Below are 18,449 nucleotides of genomic sequence, written 5' to 3' on the forward strand. Positions count from 1 at the left end.
AGCATTGCGGCACCCGAGAGGCCTGTTTACAGCTAATTAGATTAGGAGTGTGTTCATCTGGAAAGATATCTGTAGTTCAATAAAGAGAGTGTGAAGAATCACCCTCATGGTTCCACAGAAACTAAGGGTTCTGAGCCTCACTCTGCCCTCTTCTGCCTTAAAAACACCTTAGCATCTCTCCAAGATGTCCTTAGCAGTCAGGTTCAGAATGGGCTTCCCATATCACACAGAAGACCTCAACTTAGAAAGGTTTCAACAAAAAACAAAGAGCAAATCTGAAAACACTTTCATGCTGTCTTATTTTTTTTTCTTTCAAAGGAAAAACAATCACTGCTTGAGTTGCTTTGTTGCAGAAGAAGGGGAGGTAGAGAGATCATCAAGGCCAGCAGTAGATGCTGCCCTCCTGCCTCTTCCCCATCTGCTTGAAAATTATTTCCAAAATATTAAATGCTGCATTTCACTGAACCAGAATTGCATGTCGAGTTGTGGGGAGGCGGACAGGAAGGAAGGAGAAGTGATTCTGAAATACAATTTCCCAAATGTTTATTTTGCTAGCAAAGGCTGTTGCCTGTACTATTATAAAATCTTAGCACGACCCCTGGCAAGCTGTTGTCTGTAGGGTAAGTAGGCACAGATTGAATTTCGTGCTGTGTCAAGGACAAAATGTATCCTTAATCTGGCTGCAGAAAATGCATATTCACCTGAGAGCAAAGCGGCTCCCATCTTTCAAGCCCCTATGCATTTTTTTCCTCTCTTTGAGATGATTTTGTAAATCAGCGTAGGCTACTCTTTATTAGCCCACAGGTGACACAGGCAGTATCTGAGCTCTCACCCTGCCTCTCACTAACTCGTCCTGCCTCCGCTCTCTGGATTTAGCAGTGAGCATAAAGCTTCCATTAAGCATAACGGCTGATTTTCATGGTGCATAATAAAATATGGAAATTCTATCTCTGCTAATGTCATGTCAACTCCAGAAATATTAAGAGTTAGAGTACTTTTAAATTATTTTTTCTGATGAGGAAAAGCTATTGTTTAGTAAAACTAGACAAAATTACATCTTCTGCTCCTCAGACATCTTGCAGGCTGGCAGATCAAATATGCTAAACAATGAGGAGAAAAGCCCCAATCCTAGTTATTTCTCATTTATTCTGACAGAAAAAGAGAGTTGTGTGCCCCATGGTGAATGCTTTCCTCCAACAGCAATCAGGCCACAAGAGACAGAATGTTCTTGTGTTCCCTTTCCCAGTTCACAGGCACAGGCCAAACGGGCTGTTGTCTTGAGTCCTGATCAATTCAATGCCCTTTTCTTCTTGCTCAAGGTGAGCATCTGGGTCTCTTACCTGCCAGCAAAGTCAGGGGCTCTTGCAGGCTCATTCTTCTGAAAACATCAGTGATCTTAGCCCTCACTGCCTTCTGCAAGAATTAAAAAGACATAAACACTGGTTGTTATGAAAAACTATAAGAGGAAATTATTTTAAGCTCCATACTTCTGAAAGACACTCAGCCCACATGCCTGTTCCCCCAGCACATTAGATAGACATCTCCGCATAGAGAGATAGTGTGAGTCAGTAAACACCTGTGCAATCCAGTGTGTTGCTAAGACCAGAGGACAATCTCTTGCCCTCTAGTTAATTATACCTACCATTTTGCTACACTCTCCCTCAAGTTCCTCAGCCATAAAATAGGTTTCATGGAAGTGACTCTTCATAACGGGACATTTAGAATCTCAAATCAGTTGGCTTGTGGGAAGAGGACAATCCTAGCATTTAAAAATAATTTTGGATAGCTGGAATTGATTGCTACATACCATTCATTCATTGGTTCCTTCAACTAGTTCCCTCCATGCCACTCCTGGGGGAATGATGAGGACAGCAATTACCCAGCCCAGCCCTTGCCAAGGTCTGGGGGTCAAGACTGGCTTCTGTGTGATTTCCTGGGGATTTCCTACTTAAGGCAATGACTGGAGGATTGGTCAAAGGTAGGAGCTAAACCATCATTCCTAGAGGGAAATTATGAAATACAAGGTTCAAAGATTCCAGAAGCAGAAATTGAGGACAGCATCACTAAGAATTTAAAGCCTAATTGATAAAGAACCCAAACGTAAGTAGATCAAGAAGAACCAAAGAGTATATATACACAATGGAATATTACTCAGCCATAAAAAAGAATGAAATCATGCCATTTGCAGCAACACAGATGGACCTAGAGATTATCGTACTAAACGGAGTAAGTCAGAGAAAGGCAAATATCACATGATATCACTTATATGTGGAATCTAAAAAATGATATAAATGAACTTATTTACAAAACAGAAATACACTCACAGACATAGAAAACAAACTTATGGTTACCAAGGGGAATGGGGGGCATAAATTAGGAGTTTGGGATTAACATATAAGAACTAGTATATGTAAAATAGATAAACAACAGGACATACTGTATAGCACAGAGAGCTATATTCAATATCTTATAATAACCTATAATGGAAAAGAATCTAAAAAAGAATATATATGTGTATGTATGTATATATGTGTAACTGAATCACTTTGCTGCACATCTGAAACTAGCACAGCACTGTAAATTAACTATAATTCAATTTTTTAAAAAAGAACCAAAGAGGTCATGCTCTCACATTGATAACATATTAGCCAGCAAGAAGGGAGGGGAGGTCAGCACTTCTTAAAGGACTAATTATTAATCAAGCAGGGTATAAGCTCAGCTGCTGTGAAAGAAAGAATCTCCAAATTAGTGACTTAAGATAGAAATGTGCTTTCATCTCATCTAATAAGGTGTGACGAGAGTCGGAGGAGGGTACCTCACAGAGAAAGGTCAGGGCAGTTAAGAAGGTCAGCATTTAGCTAATTCTTGCCTGATGAGTAGCAAGTGATCAATAAAGACAGTGAAGGAAGAGGAAGAGCTTGTGACAAGCCTGGAGGTCTGAGGGGCTGCAGGTGGTTGAGTGGTGGGAGAGACAGGGCAGGGAGGAGAGGCTGGGGCACTTGGTGCCACATGGAGGATGATGTTGAATAGCAGCAGTAGCCTGTAGAGCAGCCTTTCCCAAACTTGGCCAGTCACTGCAGTTACTTAGGGTACTTCTTAAAAATAAGAATTCTAGGGCCCCACCACAAACCTATCCAAACAGGATCCATATTTTAAAGAAACTCCCCATGAGATTCTGGGATACACCGCTGAAGACTGTGGCACTAACTCAAGTTGGAAGGATAGAAAGAGTGAGGTTGGGCTTCCCTGGTGGCGCAGTGGTTGAGAGTCCGCCTGCTGAGGCAGGGGACATGGGTTCGTGCCCCGGTCTGGGAAGATCCCACATGCCGCGGAGCGGCTGGGCCCGTGAGCCATGGCCGCTGAGCCTGCACGTCCGGAGCCTGTGCTCCGCAATGGGAGAGGCTACAACAATGAGAGGCCCGCATACCGCAAAAAAAAAAAAAAAAAAAGAGCAAGGTTTTGTGACAGCTTCTTGGTAGAAGGTGAAACAGAGGAGAGAAAGAAAATGAGATCATTTTTATGAGTGAGATAGTGGGTTGGAGAGCCCAGCTCAGGCCTGGTCATTAGGTGGCCCCGTAACGGCTTCCCATGTCCTCACCTCTGTAGCTTGACTGTGGACTTTGGGCTTCTTCTAGAATCTAAGCCTGGATTTTACCTCTCAAAGGAAAACTACCCCCCACTTCAGACAAATAGCAGCCCTACTGCTTCAGGAATGACTAAACCTTAGCAAAATCCAATGATGGTATCTCGAGTAGACTTTTATGATAAGCACCCTTTGTTGCTGTTTCTGGCCCTTAGAGGAGTTATTTTTTTCTGTTTGTGAAAGAATTTTTTTCATTGGTCCCATGAAAGATTGATTTGTGAACATGACATTTTTTAAAAATATTGACTGATTGATTGATTGATTTGGTTGCACCGGGTCTTAGTTGCGGCAGGCAGGCTCACATTTTAAACTCTTGTTTTCTCACTTTTATGAATTTGGATACAGTTCTCCAATCCCTCTGAAGATGATGATGGAAGGAATTGAATTTGTAGAAAAAGCCCAACTACACAATGCATTTTCACTGGATATGGGGCAGTTAGATAAAAGCATCCCTCCACTCATTCATTGAATAAATAAATCATGGGGTTAGAGGTTAAATAGTAAATAATAGAAAAAGGAAAAGGAAAAGACTAAGAGGAGCTGACAAGGTAAAAATAAAAAAGAGCTATTTTCAGGCAAAATGATGAAAGATTGTTGCCTGCCATTCTGTCCTCTTTATATTTACTGGTCCTATTTGCTAGAATTCTTTATTTGACTTTATCTTCACTGCTCCATAAGTTTGTGGACTGGCAGAGGGTCAAAGATGAAACTCTATACCTTTTCCCTGAAGATCACTTATATAGCTCAAGTCGAAGTTTAAATGTGCATTGAATAGACATCATCCCTGGAGCTGAGCAGTTACTGTTACTGATCTGCTTATATGTAGTATGTTGTAGGCTGCTGAATTTAGAGGTAATTTGTTACATAGCAATAGATAACTGGCAAATTTTGTGTTTGGGGTTGGTCGGAGTGGGGGAGTTTGTTCTTCTTCCTTGTATATAATATGATGGATTTAGCCTTGTGGTCTTACATATGGCATAGCCAATGCTTAAACTCTTTTTCCCTGCCCCTCTTCCGCTAGCTCCCTCCTACTAACCTTACAGGACTTACACTGGATAACATTTCTTTCAAGATTCCTTCCCCAAATCTCCACATGTGGCATCTTTTCTGTTACCCTGGACTTCTTATCAATACCACTAATAGCTAACTTTTATTGAGCACTTACAATTCTAAACTTTAGGCACAGATTATCTTTTCTAATCCTCTCAACTACCCAATGATATAGATGCTGTTATTTTTCCATTCTATAGATAAGAAACTGAGTGAGACACAGAGGAGTTAAAGAAAGTCTTCCAGGTTACTCAGCGGGGAAGTGTTTATTTTCTGTTCCCCTCTAGACTGTGAGCTCCACAAATAAGGCACAGTGGTCAACAGAATGCCAGTCTGGCACTTGCTGTGTTTCTCAATCTCCTTCTATCTTCTCTCTCTCTGTATGTAATGAATTATAGGGCCACAGGGACCTCAACAGCAGACTCATCTCACTGCACATGAGTTGCTAAAGTTTACAAATCTAACTCAGAGTTACATTATGTTCTTAAAGTTGTCTCTATCAAAGCATTAGCTGAGTGAACAGTGCTGCCTGGTCTAGTTAAGCCTGAGCTTACAGAGACAGAAACCCAATGATTTGTTCTCTCCTTGTTCTCCCAGAACTTCATCTGCCAGGCCCACTGGAAGATAAACCTCCAGAGCAGTAGAGTGTACTGTTCTCTGTGGCTGCCTTTCCCCAGCATGTGTCAGGCCAGAACAGGCCTTGGGAATGTGAGCGGGGTGTGTGTGTAGGTGTCTGTGTAGGGTCCACATATCATTTCAGTACTTATCCCCAGAACACTTATTCTGCAGTCTTTATAAATTATGCATGGCTTCCATAAAAGAGAAACACAGAGGAGGAAAAGTTGGAGACAACTCTAGAGATATCTATAGGCTTCTGAACTTCTTACCCAAAGCAGTGTCTGAGAGACAGTCCCCTCAGCAGGCAATCAGGAAGCCTCATTTTCAAAAACTAGCAAACCCAGCTTAGCCAATGTTGTGATTCCAGGAGATCTGGCAGCTTAAGGGAAAAGCAAGGACCAGGTACAACAGGACTATCAAAAGCTGAGCTTATGAGGATCCCTGTCTGCTCCAAGGCCTCTCCTTTCTTAGTTCCACCAGAACCTGGCTTCCCCAGCACCACCGTTTACCAGCTCTGTGACTTTAGCAAGTTATCCAAATTCCCTCTAAGTTCCCTTCTCAGTAGTTTTTCTGGGCCCTGCTGCCCAATGTAAGGGATTCTTCCACCAACAGAAAATACAGAAATCCTCTGTGGACCAGAATGAGTGATGGGAGGTGCCATCTTAAAAGGGCCTTTTCCAATATCTCTAATTGGGTTGAGGCATGGTCATTTAATTTACTGCTGTTTGTATGAGACCTGGGTACTTGTTCTTTTTTTTTTTTCTAAATTTATTTTTATTTATTTATTTTTGGCTGCGTTGGGTCTTCGTTGCTGCACACAGGCTTTCTTTAGTTGCAGCAAGGGGGGTCTACTGTTCATTGCGATGCATGGCCTTCTCATTGTGGTGGCTTCTCTTGTTGTGGAGCACTGGCTCTAGGAGCACGGGCTTCAGTAGTTGTGGCACATGGGCTCAGTAGTTGTGGCTCGTGGGCTCTAGAGCACAGGCTCAGCAGTTGCTGCACACGGGCTTAGTTGCTCTGTGGCGTGTGGGATCTTCCCAGACCTGGGTTCGAACCCATGTCCCCTGCATTGACAGGTGGATTCTTAACCATTGTGCCACCAGGGAAGCCATAGACCTGTGTACTTGTTCTTTTTTAAGAGGTAATATCCAGCTTCTGATACACAGTCGTTGCTCAAAAAGTGATTACACAAAAAATGGTATACCCTTGCCAATTATGACATAAAACATTTTTATGTCATTGTAAAATCAGAAGAAAACTTGAAGCAATGCAGTAGTTGATTTAAAATTTAAAATTTAAAATTTTTCTTGGTAAATATAAAAACTTTCCACATATGCACATTTAAGGTACATTTAAGATGAGTTTCCTGAGAACATAAATGCTTAAGAGGAATAAGCAGGAGTCCATGAGGGAGATCTTAATTTGCATATTTCCTGCCTTAAATGCCTGAAATATCTTAAGTATAATGTTGCTTAACTAAGGCTTTTAGTATTTAATGTGATATGACTTAAACATTCTCTTTTTGCTAAGGTCTATAAAATCTTTGGCTGTTACTTCTCATTTTTAGCTACCACATTTCCTAAGGAAGAACAAATATGTTGAGGCTTCCATTTGTCTGCTCAAATCTTTTCTATTATCTGGCAATAAACTTTCTTCTTCTTAAAACCTGGGACAGTCCATTTGGAAAGGGAGAGACTAGGTGATCCACCCTAAACATGATGCTTTACATAGTGTAGGCCTGCTTGTCAACCTGCTTCTCTCACTGTCTTTCGACCCTCCCAACATTCTTTTTTTTTTTTTTTAAGCGGTACGCGGGCCTCTCACTGTTGTGGCCTCTCCCATTGCGGAGCGCAGGCTCAGGCCATGGCTCAGGGGCCCAGCCGCTCCGCGACATGTGGGATCTTCCCAGACCGGGGCACGAACCCGCGTCCCCTGCATTGGCAGGCGGACTCTCAACCACTGTGCCACCAGGGAAGCCCCCAACAGTCTTACTGAAGTAGATAGGATATAATGAGAGACGTCAGAGCTGGAACGCTGGTAAAGCTACATTTTCCTTGATTTTGCACAGTTAGTAGTAGTAGTAAAACCTTGCCATAACACCATAAGTGAAGTCGAAAATATTTAACCAGGAAAACACAAATTTGTGTTATTTCAAGGTTAATCAAATAACCAGGATACACCTATGCAGTTTACCTTCCTGGGCCTTCTAGGGCCCAAACTATGGAATGCAAACCCACCCTGATCCCAGCTATACTTCAGCACCTGGTAGGGATGATTCCACAGATGGTGAGGGCTTCTTGAAGAGCAAAGGGTCCAGGATTCTCCCAGGTAGTTGAGACCATTTCTTCAGGTTGATCCAGAGAGATTGAGCTGGGAGAATGCTGGGGACATGGAGACCCCACTTCTCAAGACAGGGTGGCTGGCCATTTCCTCACTGGTCCTACCCCTTTCTCAACATCTTTTCTTGCCCCACCAGGGAGATAAATTTTTTTTACCCACTCCTGATTGAGAATGGGGGCTGCATGAAGTATGGAACCTATTTCCAGAGGGTCATATCCAAACCATGAAGTTTTACTGTATTTGTAGAGCCAGACATAGAAGTCAGATTTCCTAATTCCTAGAGCAGAGCCCTTTCCCCACTTTGCTGGCACACTTCAGAACTACCATCCCTGCCATTATTATTCCAGGCTGCAGAGGGTATCAGACACACCTCCCTATGTCAGCAGAGTTCTTGCCTAACAACTTCTTCTGAAAGAGAGAGCAGACCCACCCAGAATCAGAAGCCCAGTTCCAAACCCAGTTTCCCAAATCTGGGCTTGTCATTGTGCGGATGACTGAGAAAAATGTGAGAGGGTGGTGTGGGGGAGTGTTGTATCGTTCTTTTAAGTTTTACCATGTTTTTACAGGTTGCTAACTTATTTAACACAGCTCATAAATTCTGCCTGCATCTCACAAACCACTTGCTTGCTCACTATCTTGACTTACCACATCTTATGATTTTCATCTATTCTATGTGTTTTTCTTGTCTTCTCCAGCAGAATTGAATAGTCTCAAATCCTACAGCAAGCACACAGTATAAGCAGAAAGGCCTAGGGGGAAAAAATAAGATAAACAAACAGAGAAAACATTTGATTTATAGTGCCAGGAGGAACAAAAACTAAAAGAGAGTTCCTGCTCAAAACTCCACCATGGTAATGTGGTGGGTGCTTCTTGCTAAGGGCGAACAAAGCGCCAGTCACTGGAATTGCATGGTGCTCTGAGACTTATTGGGAGCCTCCTTTCCATGAGTTTGTTTCTGCTCCTTTGACAGGGATAAATCATGACGAATACAGATGTATCCCAAGAAGGCGTCCTTCCCAACCACCTCCCATACCTTTCTAGCCCCTATTGTGCTGGAAATCACGCTTGGGACAAGAATAAGGCTGGGGACCTTGGGATTGACATGTGTAAGGGGGAGGTGATTGAGGAAAGGGGAGTGAAGGAAGCTCACAGAGCCATGGAAAAGAGTGCAAGGCACCATGGGATAACCAGTGCATGTGGAATATATTTATTATATGACCTACTTTGAGAAGTCAGCATAATAGAAGGGTTTATATCTTGGACCCTTGAATCATAAGAACTATAAGCAAATTATCCAATTCAGGTCATGTCCTCATTTTCTAGGGCTGCCACAACAGAGTACCACAAACTGGGTGACGTAAAACCAAGGAAATTTATTCTCATAGTTTTGGAAGTTGGAAGTTGGAGATCAAGATGTCAGCAGATGGTTCCTCCTGAGGGATCTGAGAGAGAAGCTGTTCCATGCCTCTTTTTTAGCTTCTCTTCTTCGTCTTCTTATAAGAACCCCTAATCATATTGGACTAGGAACCCTTCCTACTCCAACCTCATCTTCACTTAACTAGTTACATCTGCAAATGACCCAATTACAAATAAAGTCACATTCTGAGATGTTGATGGTTAGGCCTTTAACCCAACTTTTGGGGGAACACATCCAATTAGTAGCAATCCAAAACTGAGAAATACAAATTTCATTTTATTTCTTTTGAGTACTCATTCTCTATATGATAGTAGGAACTATCACACACTCTGAAGTAGGAAGAATGAGTAGATTCCATTATATATTATATACATATAAATAATACAAAGTGTGAATAGCAGTTATCTCATAATAGTTATCTCTTAAGGAGAGGTGATGGGGGACTTTCATTTCCACATTGTATATTACTATAATGTTTGAATTTTTATAAGAAGCATGTACTACTTTGTAATCAGAAAAAACAATAAAGATACATTTTTGAATGGTTAAGGAGAGAGAAATGTGGCTTTTCCTTCCCTCACAGCCTCCATATTCAGATTCTCTCTAGGAGACAAGGTAAGGATGATCATGGGTGAGAAAGTGAGCAGGGGGCAGGACCATAGGCCGTTTGAAAAGTCATATTCAGTGCTACAGTTGCTTTGATGTGATTTGTCTTAGGCAATATCTTTCATTTCTTTTTCATTTTAAAATAAGATTGAAGGTGGACTCAAGGCTTTCATGTTCATCCAAAGGGGGCATGGGTTTTCAAGGTTGAGAAACACAGAGCACATGGAGGAAATGACATTATTTCCTGAAATAAACTGCTTCCTGCATCCAGGCACTGAGGTTTCCTGTCAGCCAAGGCAAAAAGGGATCATTGGCTTTCTGAGATTTTATCCAAACTGGGATTGCCAGGTAAAATTCAGGACACCCGCTTAAATTTGAATTTAGATACACAACAAATAATTTTTTAAGTATAAGTACGTTCCAAATATTGCCCAGGACATACAGATACTAAAAATTGTTCCCTGTTTAATTTCAATTCAACTTTTTGCATATTCCTTTTTTTAAATTGTGGTAAAATACACATAACATGAAATTTGCCATCTTACCATTTTTAAACGTACAGTTCAGTAGTGTTAAGTATATTCATACTGTTACACAACCAACATCCAGAACTCTTCATCTTGCAAAACTGAAACTCTATACCCATTAAATAGCAACTCCCCATTTTGTCTCCCCCCAATCCCTGTCAACTACCATTCTACTTAATGTCTCTGTGAATTTGACTACTCTTGATAGCTCATACAAATAGAATAATGCAGTATTTGTCTTTTTGTGACTGGCTTCTTTCGCTTAGCATAATTTCCTCAAGGTTCAGCCATGTTGTAGCATGTGTCAGAATTTCCATCTTTTTTAAGACTGAATAGTGTTCTGCTGAAAGTATATACCACATTTTGTTCATAGAAACTCAAATTTAACTGAGCATCTGTACTTTTATTTGCTAAATCTGGCAACCCTATTCTGAACACATCAATCTAGATAAACTTTTTCTAGGAATTAGACCAGAGGGGAGGAGGAACAATCAGGAGACACAGCTGGCAACATTTTTCTTCTGTGATTTTGCACAAGTCATAGAATGTGGTTCAAAGGAATTCTAATTTTGTCAACACTTTATGTCAGGAGTTCTTGAGCAGGAGTCTATGCAAGAGTTGCAGGAATTCTGTGAACCCCTTGAAATCATAGGCCATGTTGAGTATCTGTGCATCTTCGTGAAGAAAGGAACCACAGTTAGATTCAAAGGTGTCTGAGGACCCCCCACCCACTCAAGGAGGTCAGGAGGCACCATCCTAATGACTGAAGGCCTAGCTTTGAACTCAGGGAAAGCATATTTGCTGGAGGCACGGGTATTATTACTTTCCAGACAGTCAATTTTCTGATTATTTAGCCTTAGAAATGGAGACAATCTCAGAAATTAAAGAGTAGAAAGTTTACTTGTCTACTGAAGCACCTCTCTCAAATGAGGGATGAATATGAGCTGCCATGCGTTCTACATTTTTCCCAGGAGCTGAATGGAAGCCAGTTCATGAATGATGCTGATCTTTGTGAATTTTCTGATGATGGTTAACCTTAAGAGGTATATGCTTTAAATGCAAAGGCCCTTAAAGAAAGAGATTAAGAAAGAGAGTGAGAGAGAGGCAGACAGACAACAATGTCTGAGCACTAGATAATCTTACTCCTTATAGAAAACAAGTGATCATTTTACTAATTACTACTTTATTTTTCCTTTAGAAATCCTTCTTCAATTTACCAACAGCTCTTACCAATGAGCTCGACTGGCCCCAACTCTCTGGCGCTACTGGATTTCTGGACTCCACTAGCAGGTATGTGTGTTTGCACACCCTCAAACATTTCAATATGTCTATGTAAGGAAACAACAGGAGATGAGATTTGTCCCCAAGATGTTGAAATGATAATTATTAGAAATTGCTTCTGGAACATGAGTGACATACAACAAACCCACCACTCACATAGAGTCTACCATGTGGGGTGGCATTATGCAAATTAGACTTTACCCCTGCTGGCAAGGAGGGGGTATTCCTGCTCAGGGGCTCTAGAGTTGACCTCCGATGAAAAATACTCAAGCACATCACTGAATTTTTCTACCTCAAGAGACAAAGAAGTTTACTTGCTTATTTACTCTCATATATTAACATTTTAAAAGGCAGCAGGCAGTTCTATTTTTAGTTTCTTAAGGAACCTCCATACTGTTCTCCATAGTGGCTGTATCAATTAACATTCCTACCAACAGTGCATGAGGGTTCCCTTTTCTCCACACCCTCTCCAGCATTTATTGTTTGTAGATTTTTTGATGATGGCCATTCTGGTGTGCGATGATATCGCATTGTAGTTTTGATTTGCATTTCTCTAATGATTAATGATGCTGAGCATTCTTTCAGGTGTTTGTTGGCAATCTGTATATCTTCTTTGGAGAAATGTCTATTTAGGTCTTCTGCCCATTTTTGGATTGGGTTCTTTGTTTTTTGATATTGAGCTGCATGAACTGTTTAAAAAAAAAAAAGGCAACAGGCAAGTCTCAAGGTCCTAGAATCATCCTGGTTTTAATGCTCTGGAGTTGAAAGTAGAGAAGATGCATGGTGAGTCTGAGTGACACACAAACCCAGTGTGCTTTGTGTGATTGGGTGTTGTCTCGGGGCCTGGGGACAGCCATTTAGAGTTTGAGCACCCCATTTTTAAATTTAATAGAGGGCATCGCATATCATGAATAATTTATTCTTATCTTTACTCACTCATTTTAAAAATACTTAGTAAATACTTACTACCTAATAAGGCACAGATGCTGTAGCTATTTCAAAGATAAATAAGGCTCATCCTGCCTCTGCAGTCAACTATAATCAAGGAGGGCAGGTGAGAGAAATGTGCAAACAATGTTAACAGAAGTTAGATGTGCCAAAAGACAACTGTCAACACAGAGCTACAGGGGTCAATAATGGAAGAAGAATTCATGGAAATGGTCAACAGCCACCTCCTTTTGGGGTGTTTGGCAAGGGGCTCAAACCTGAAAGGATTTAGGAGATGGGGGCAATGAAAAAGGTAGAGAAAAAGTTAGAAAAGATAACCAAACTTCAGGAAATGGCACTCATATTTATGTAGAAATCATAATTTCCCTTATATTCATGAATATAAGGGAAAGTAAAAGAAATGTGTTTTCAAGTTTAGGTGTAGATTTTCAAGTTTAGTCATGTAAAAAAAAATAGGTCAGTCCTTGTCATTAGTGTAACAATACTTACAGTATGATTAATAGAGATAGTAGGAAGTAACCTTCATAGGCATTCCCTTCATACCAAGCACTGCACTGAGTGTTATTTAGAGGTTTTCTCATTTCATCTCTTTGTAAGGTAGGTGGTATTATTTTCTGCATTTCAACGTTGAGGAATCTAAGGGCTAAGTAGATAGGCTAAGAAACTTGACCAAGGCCACAGGTGAATAAAAAGTGGTAGGATCCGCCATCATGGAACCTTGTGAATAATGGAACCAGAGAATAATTTGGTGAGCCAAGGCACTCCTAGCTCACAACTTCCAACTTTTATGTGCTGTTTTTATTCTACCTGTGGGAATGTGACCCCCTTTAGCCATTGTCCCTTTGTTTGAGAGTGTAGCTCTAGGATGAGGAAATGACCAAGAACCAAAGATGCCCTCCCCACGTGAAGAGGTGGCATGCATTGTTTCAGATGTTGATCATGTGCCCATTGTCCCTTCCTAGGGCCCCTATAGTCCTGGTGGTCTGGGGCCCCTGGCAAAGACCAAAGGTGGTCTTTGTCACCTGGAACATGTCCAGAGATAGCCTGGCTAAGGCAGCATTCAGGACAACAGTCTTGTTTATCTCCCCACTATCAACATCAAAATTGAGAAAATATTATTTAAGTGCCCTCCACGCAATCCAGCTATCTATGTATAGAAGTACTTGGAAATTTCTCTAAATCCAGGCTTTTATGACAAACAAAAGGAATTAGTTATGAATGAGAAATGGACACAGTTTACCATACTTTTAATGGAAGCTTAAATTTACATATGAACCCCACCTTTTGACCTAAAGCCTCATGAAGTTACCGTTGAAGAAATACTAGTCTGATGTTTAAAATTAATGGTTAAATAGTTTAAACCTTCACTGGAGACACTCAAAGAATGAAAGGGGAATCCATTCCCATGCGCAGCTAAAATGATGGAAACTCGTTTCCTCATCTTTTTCCACTTACAGCTCATACCCACCAATAGTTGCCCCACATGTCCTAAATCTAATTTTCCTAAAATCTATACCCAAACTTAGTGCCTGCTCCCAAGCAGACTCTGTTCAGTTGTTTTCAGTTTTTGTTGGGCAGTGGCAGTGGAAGCCAGTGCCCCTCTTTCTTTTCTGCCTCTATTCTGTCCTCAGACCAGGGGGTTCCTCCTTTATCAATGTGAAATCCTGCTAGCTCGCCAATCCTATTGCAGTTTCCACCCATCATCCTATCAGAGCCCAGCAGGCTGACGGATCTTCCTTAGGAGAAAGGCAGTGGGGGAAAAGGGAGAGGAAAAGTTGTAAGTCATCAGACACAAATGGTTTATAATTCCTATAAGGGCTATGCAGAGAGATTCTGACCACACAGCATGAAGGAGGGAACCATCTAGGTGCAGCTTTTGTGAAAATCATCTCTGTCATGAGCTAGTCTATGCTGACATAGCACCTTCTTGTATTAGGCTCTGTACTGCTATTTACAAAACAGTCTGCTCATGCAACTTGCTCAGTGTTGACTCTAAGCATTATCCTTACCAGCTCCATTTCTAAGGAGATGCACACCTCAGCTGGTTGGCCACCTGCCCTGCAGGGTTTTTTTTCTCTATGCTTTTGTGGGCCCAAGTTATCTAGTTATCTCTCTCTTAGTGCTCTTTTGCCACCTGTTTCTGTGTACTGTGCCTGTGTTCTCTGCCATTTAGCTGGAATGGAGAAGAATATATTTAACTCCTTTTGATAGAAAAGGAAATTCTCTGTCTGCAATCAGAGTTGCAATGGATCCCCCCAAAACACAGCAGCATGACAGTCCCTGTGTGTCACCATCCAGGATGTCCCTTGTAACAGTAGCTCCTATTAAACTCTCATATACTCTCATGTAAATTATACCTGCAGATAACCTGTGCTAGGCCAGTCTCCTTAAAAGAACAAAGAGTTATCAAGCGTGTAACAATTACTAAAGAGAGATTGGCATAGGATGGGGGTCCTCTTCTGGTGGAATTGGGAGAATAAATAGAACACTGACCTAGAGGCAGTGTTTGTGACAGATGTGGCAGCTGCCCTAGGCACTTTGAGCAAATGTCCCTTTGAGTCCAAATGCTTATCAACATGGGATAGAATTTATGGATTTCTCCATTCAACTGGATCTCTAGAAAGTGCCTCATATTATCTGAGATCAGCCTCATGCTTTGGGTATTTACAATGTTCCTTGGAAAAGTACCTTTGAAAGCAAAAGTTTGGAAGAGAAGATGGTTGCTTTCCTTTCCTTCTTCCATTATGCCCTCCACCCCCTCAAAATTTAGTATCTCCTATATGAGATGAATATAACTCTAATTGAAATTACATGCATGTATTAAAAGACAAACATAACTGCTTAGTTTTACAAATCTTTACATCCTTCAGTTGAGTCAACATTAATGAAATCTGTTCTCTTGACTCTCAGGCTTCAGAAAATTCAAAATGTTATATCATTAAAACCATGTGCTTTCTGAAAGAAATTGAGTAGTTCAAAGGCAAAAACAAAAAACAAAAAGCCCTCTGTGAAGTTGGCAGCTTGGGGGCTGGGACCCTGACAATAGGGAGAACTCTAACAATAAGTGAGAAGACAAAAGTATTTTTTAAAGATAAAAGATAATTATTTGTGTTCAGATCACTTTCAAAAGCAATTAATGTAACAGGAAAATCCTATTTAGGTTAAAGAAGCCAAGGCCCAGTAACCCATGTAGAAGGATAAAAAGCAATACCAAAACTTCAGGAAGGAAGAACTTCTTGTTTAAAAGCAATACATAAATAGATAAGGGATATTAAGAGGTACAGACTTCCAGCTGCAAAATAAATGAGTCTCAGGAATGAAGTGTACAGTGTGGGAAATATAGTCAATAACTATGTAATATCTTTGTTTGGTGATAGATGATAACTAGACTTATCATGGTGATCATTTTGAAATGCATAAAAATATCAAATCACTGTATTGTGTATCAGGAACTAACAGAGTGTTATAGGTCAATTATACTTCAAAAACAAACAAACTCATAGAAAAAGATCCGATTTGTGGTTACCAGAGGGTAGGGAGAGGGGGAATTGGATGAAGACAATCAAAAGGTACAAAGGTACAAACTTACAGTTATAAGATAAATGCGTACTAGGGATGTAATGTACCAAATGATAAATATAATTAATACTACTACACATTATATATAACAGTTGTTAAGAGAATAAACCCTAAGAATTCTCATCACAAGGAAAATAATTTTTTTATGCTGTATTTATAAGAGATGATGGCTGTTCACTGAACTTATTATGATAATCATTTCATGGTGGATGTAAGTCCAATCAATATGCGGTACACCTTAAACTTATATGGTGATGTGTGTCAGTTATATCTCAGTGAAACTAGAAGAACAAAATGCAACATCTAAAATTCCAGAGCATTGGGAGTCCATGTGGTAGAGTAGGAAGAAGTCTGTGTTTACAGGTGAAAGGGTTCTGGTTCTGTGTGACTGGTAGGTGGAACATTTAGCATCCCTGGACTTCATTTATATGATGAAGTGGAGTTGCACCTGCCGATCTCTGACGTTCTCTCTGATATTCAAGTTTGGTTGTTGTAGGGCAACATGATGTTCAAGTCCACATCCTACTTTATGCTGCTGCTTGATTTAGAAGCATTAGGGAAAACTGCTGGAGAGAGATGCTCCTGCTTCTCTCCACCAAATATGCTTTCTCCAACCCTTAACTAGCCGTGCCTTGAGAAAAGATATGACTAAGTTTATGGGTCAGAGCCTGAAATCTTCTAGAAACCATGTTTCTCTAAGGCCAGGGATACTGTGCAATAGAAGTCAAGCTCATACATAGTAAGCCCTGCATTAGGTGTTTGACCCGCTTATTAGTTAAAGTGGTTCTCCATTATAATCCTTTATCCATACTATTTCTTCCAAGTGACCCCCAGAGAGGGAAACAGATGACTCCAAATCCTTAACAGAAATAACCACCTGAACCCAATGCCTCTAACCTGAGAATTTATGGTTTTCCAAATCCCCCTCTGAGAGTGAGGCCAGGAGTCGGTCCAGTCAGTGGAGTTCTGCCTGCCGGGGCTAAATGATAGAGAAATTCTTCAAAGCTGGGAGGAAGAGCAGGACAACAGACACAACTTAAACAAAAATAAAGTAAGTCTGCAGTTAGCCCTAAAAAGTCACGAAAGCCAAAAGAACCAAAAACAATGACCAAAGTTACCACATCAAGCTAGAGAGTTAAGAGTGAGGCCAGTGGGTCAACATAAGTGGGTGCAAACTAGATGGAATTTTCTAGAGTAACTGTTGCTCCCTTCTGCTTCTGACTTAAATTTGCTATTTGGGGCCAGAAACAGAGCAAATGCTTAGAAAGAAATAGACAAAGCCATTGTTATAAGTGGCACAGTAATGCTCTTCAAGGACATTTAAACACACATCTTTGATGAGAGGTGTCCTAGAATCTGAGTGTTAAAGGTTATCTATTCTCTCCAACCCAACAGACATTATATGAGAGAACAGTTTTGAAAAGCAGTGTATAACTCCAAACCAAGTCACTTGGGACATTAAAAACATAAAATTGGAGAGAAGGGATTTGCAGCTAACATTTGCTAACCTAATTTCCTGTTTAAAAAAAAAAAGACATGTAAGTACAAAGCACTAATAGGCTTAATAACCTTATTAAAACCATTATTCAAAAATTACATGTGATATGATTGCAAATGATTAGCCATCTTATAATTATTCTTTGCAAAACAAATAATTAGCCAAAGAGTTGGTCATTTTGAGGTTGGGTGAGGCTGATTGGAGTGAGAGATAGTCTACATCAGTGATTCTCCAAGTGTGGTCCATGGACCCCTGGGGGTGGGTCTCTAAGACTTTTTCAGGGGGTCCACAGGATAAAACTATTTCACAACAATGCTAAAACAGTAGTTGCCATTTGCACTGTGCAGCCATTTGAACTGATGGTGAAAAAGCATGGTGGGTAAAAAACTGCTGACATCTGAGCATGAATCAAAGCAGTAGCACCAAACTATATTAGTAGTCACTGTGGTCTTCACCTCCACACCTCCTGGATTAAAAAAGAGGGGTCATCTTCCCTTGAAAATGTCACCTATAAGGTAGGAAAAAATTATTAATTTTATTAAAGTAAGTACCATGATTTTTAATAATTTCATCTGATGAAACGGAAAGTATGCATAGGGCACTTCTGCTGCATAGTGAAATATGATGGTTATCCTAAGGAAAAGCACTTGTGTGAGAGAGTTGAGAACTGAATTAGTCAGTTTTTCATGGAACACCTTTCTTACTGAAAAAGAATGGAAAACAAGTTATAGTTATTTAGACATGGATATATGGCAGGTGTTATATCTAAAATGAATGCAATGAGCTTGTCACTTCAAGGAAAACAACTGACAGTATTGATTACCAATCATAAAATTTGAGCTTTCAGAGAAAATTAGAAGTTTTGAAAAGTTGTGTCTTCTACTATAAACTTGACAGCTTCCTGATACTCCAAGTCCTTTCTAATGAGATACGTGGTGCTTG

General features: G+C 40.5%; 1 protein-coding gene across 8 annotated transcripts in view; it reads left to right on the top strand.

The window, feature by feature from the left end:
• Positions 1 to 18,449, top strand: part of AOAH (acyloxyacyl hydrolase) — a 177,634-nt gene that overhangs the window by 95,164 nt on the left and 64,021 nt on the right. For all 8 annotated transcript variants that reach the window (XR_010842142.1, XM_059073653.2, XM_067042335.1 and 5 more), the window contains one exon: positions 11,400 to 11,491. Coding sequence is in view for 7 of the 8 variants with exons in the window: in XM_059073653.2 (XP_058929636.1) it covers positions 11,400 to 11,491 (92 nt within the window). In the remaining variant the exon portion in view is untranslated. The remainder of the gene's footprint in view (positions 1 to 11,399; positions 11,492 to 18,449) is intronic.

The sequence above is a fragment of the Kogia breviceps genome, chromosome 9 (assembly GCF_026419965.1).
Source record: "Kogia breviceps isolate mKogBre1 chromosome 9, mKogBre1 haplotype 1, whole genome shotgun sequence".
Lineage (NCBI taxonomy): Eukaryota > Metazoa > Chordata > Mammalia > Artiodactyla > Physeteridae > Kogia > Kogia breviceps.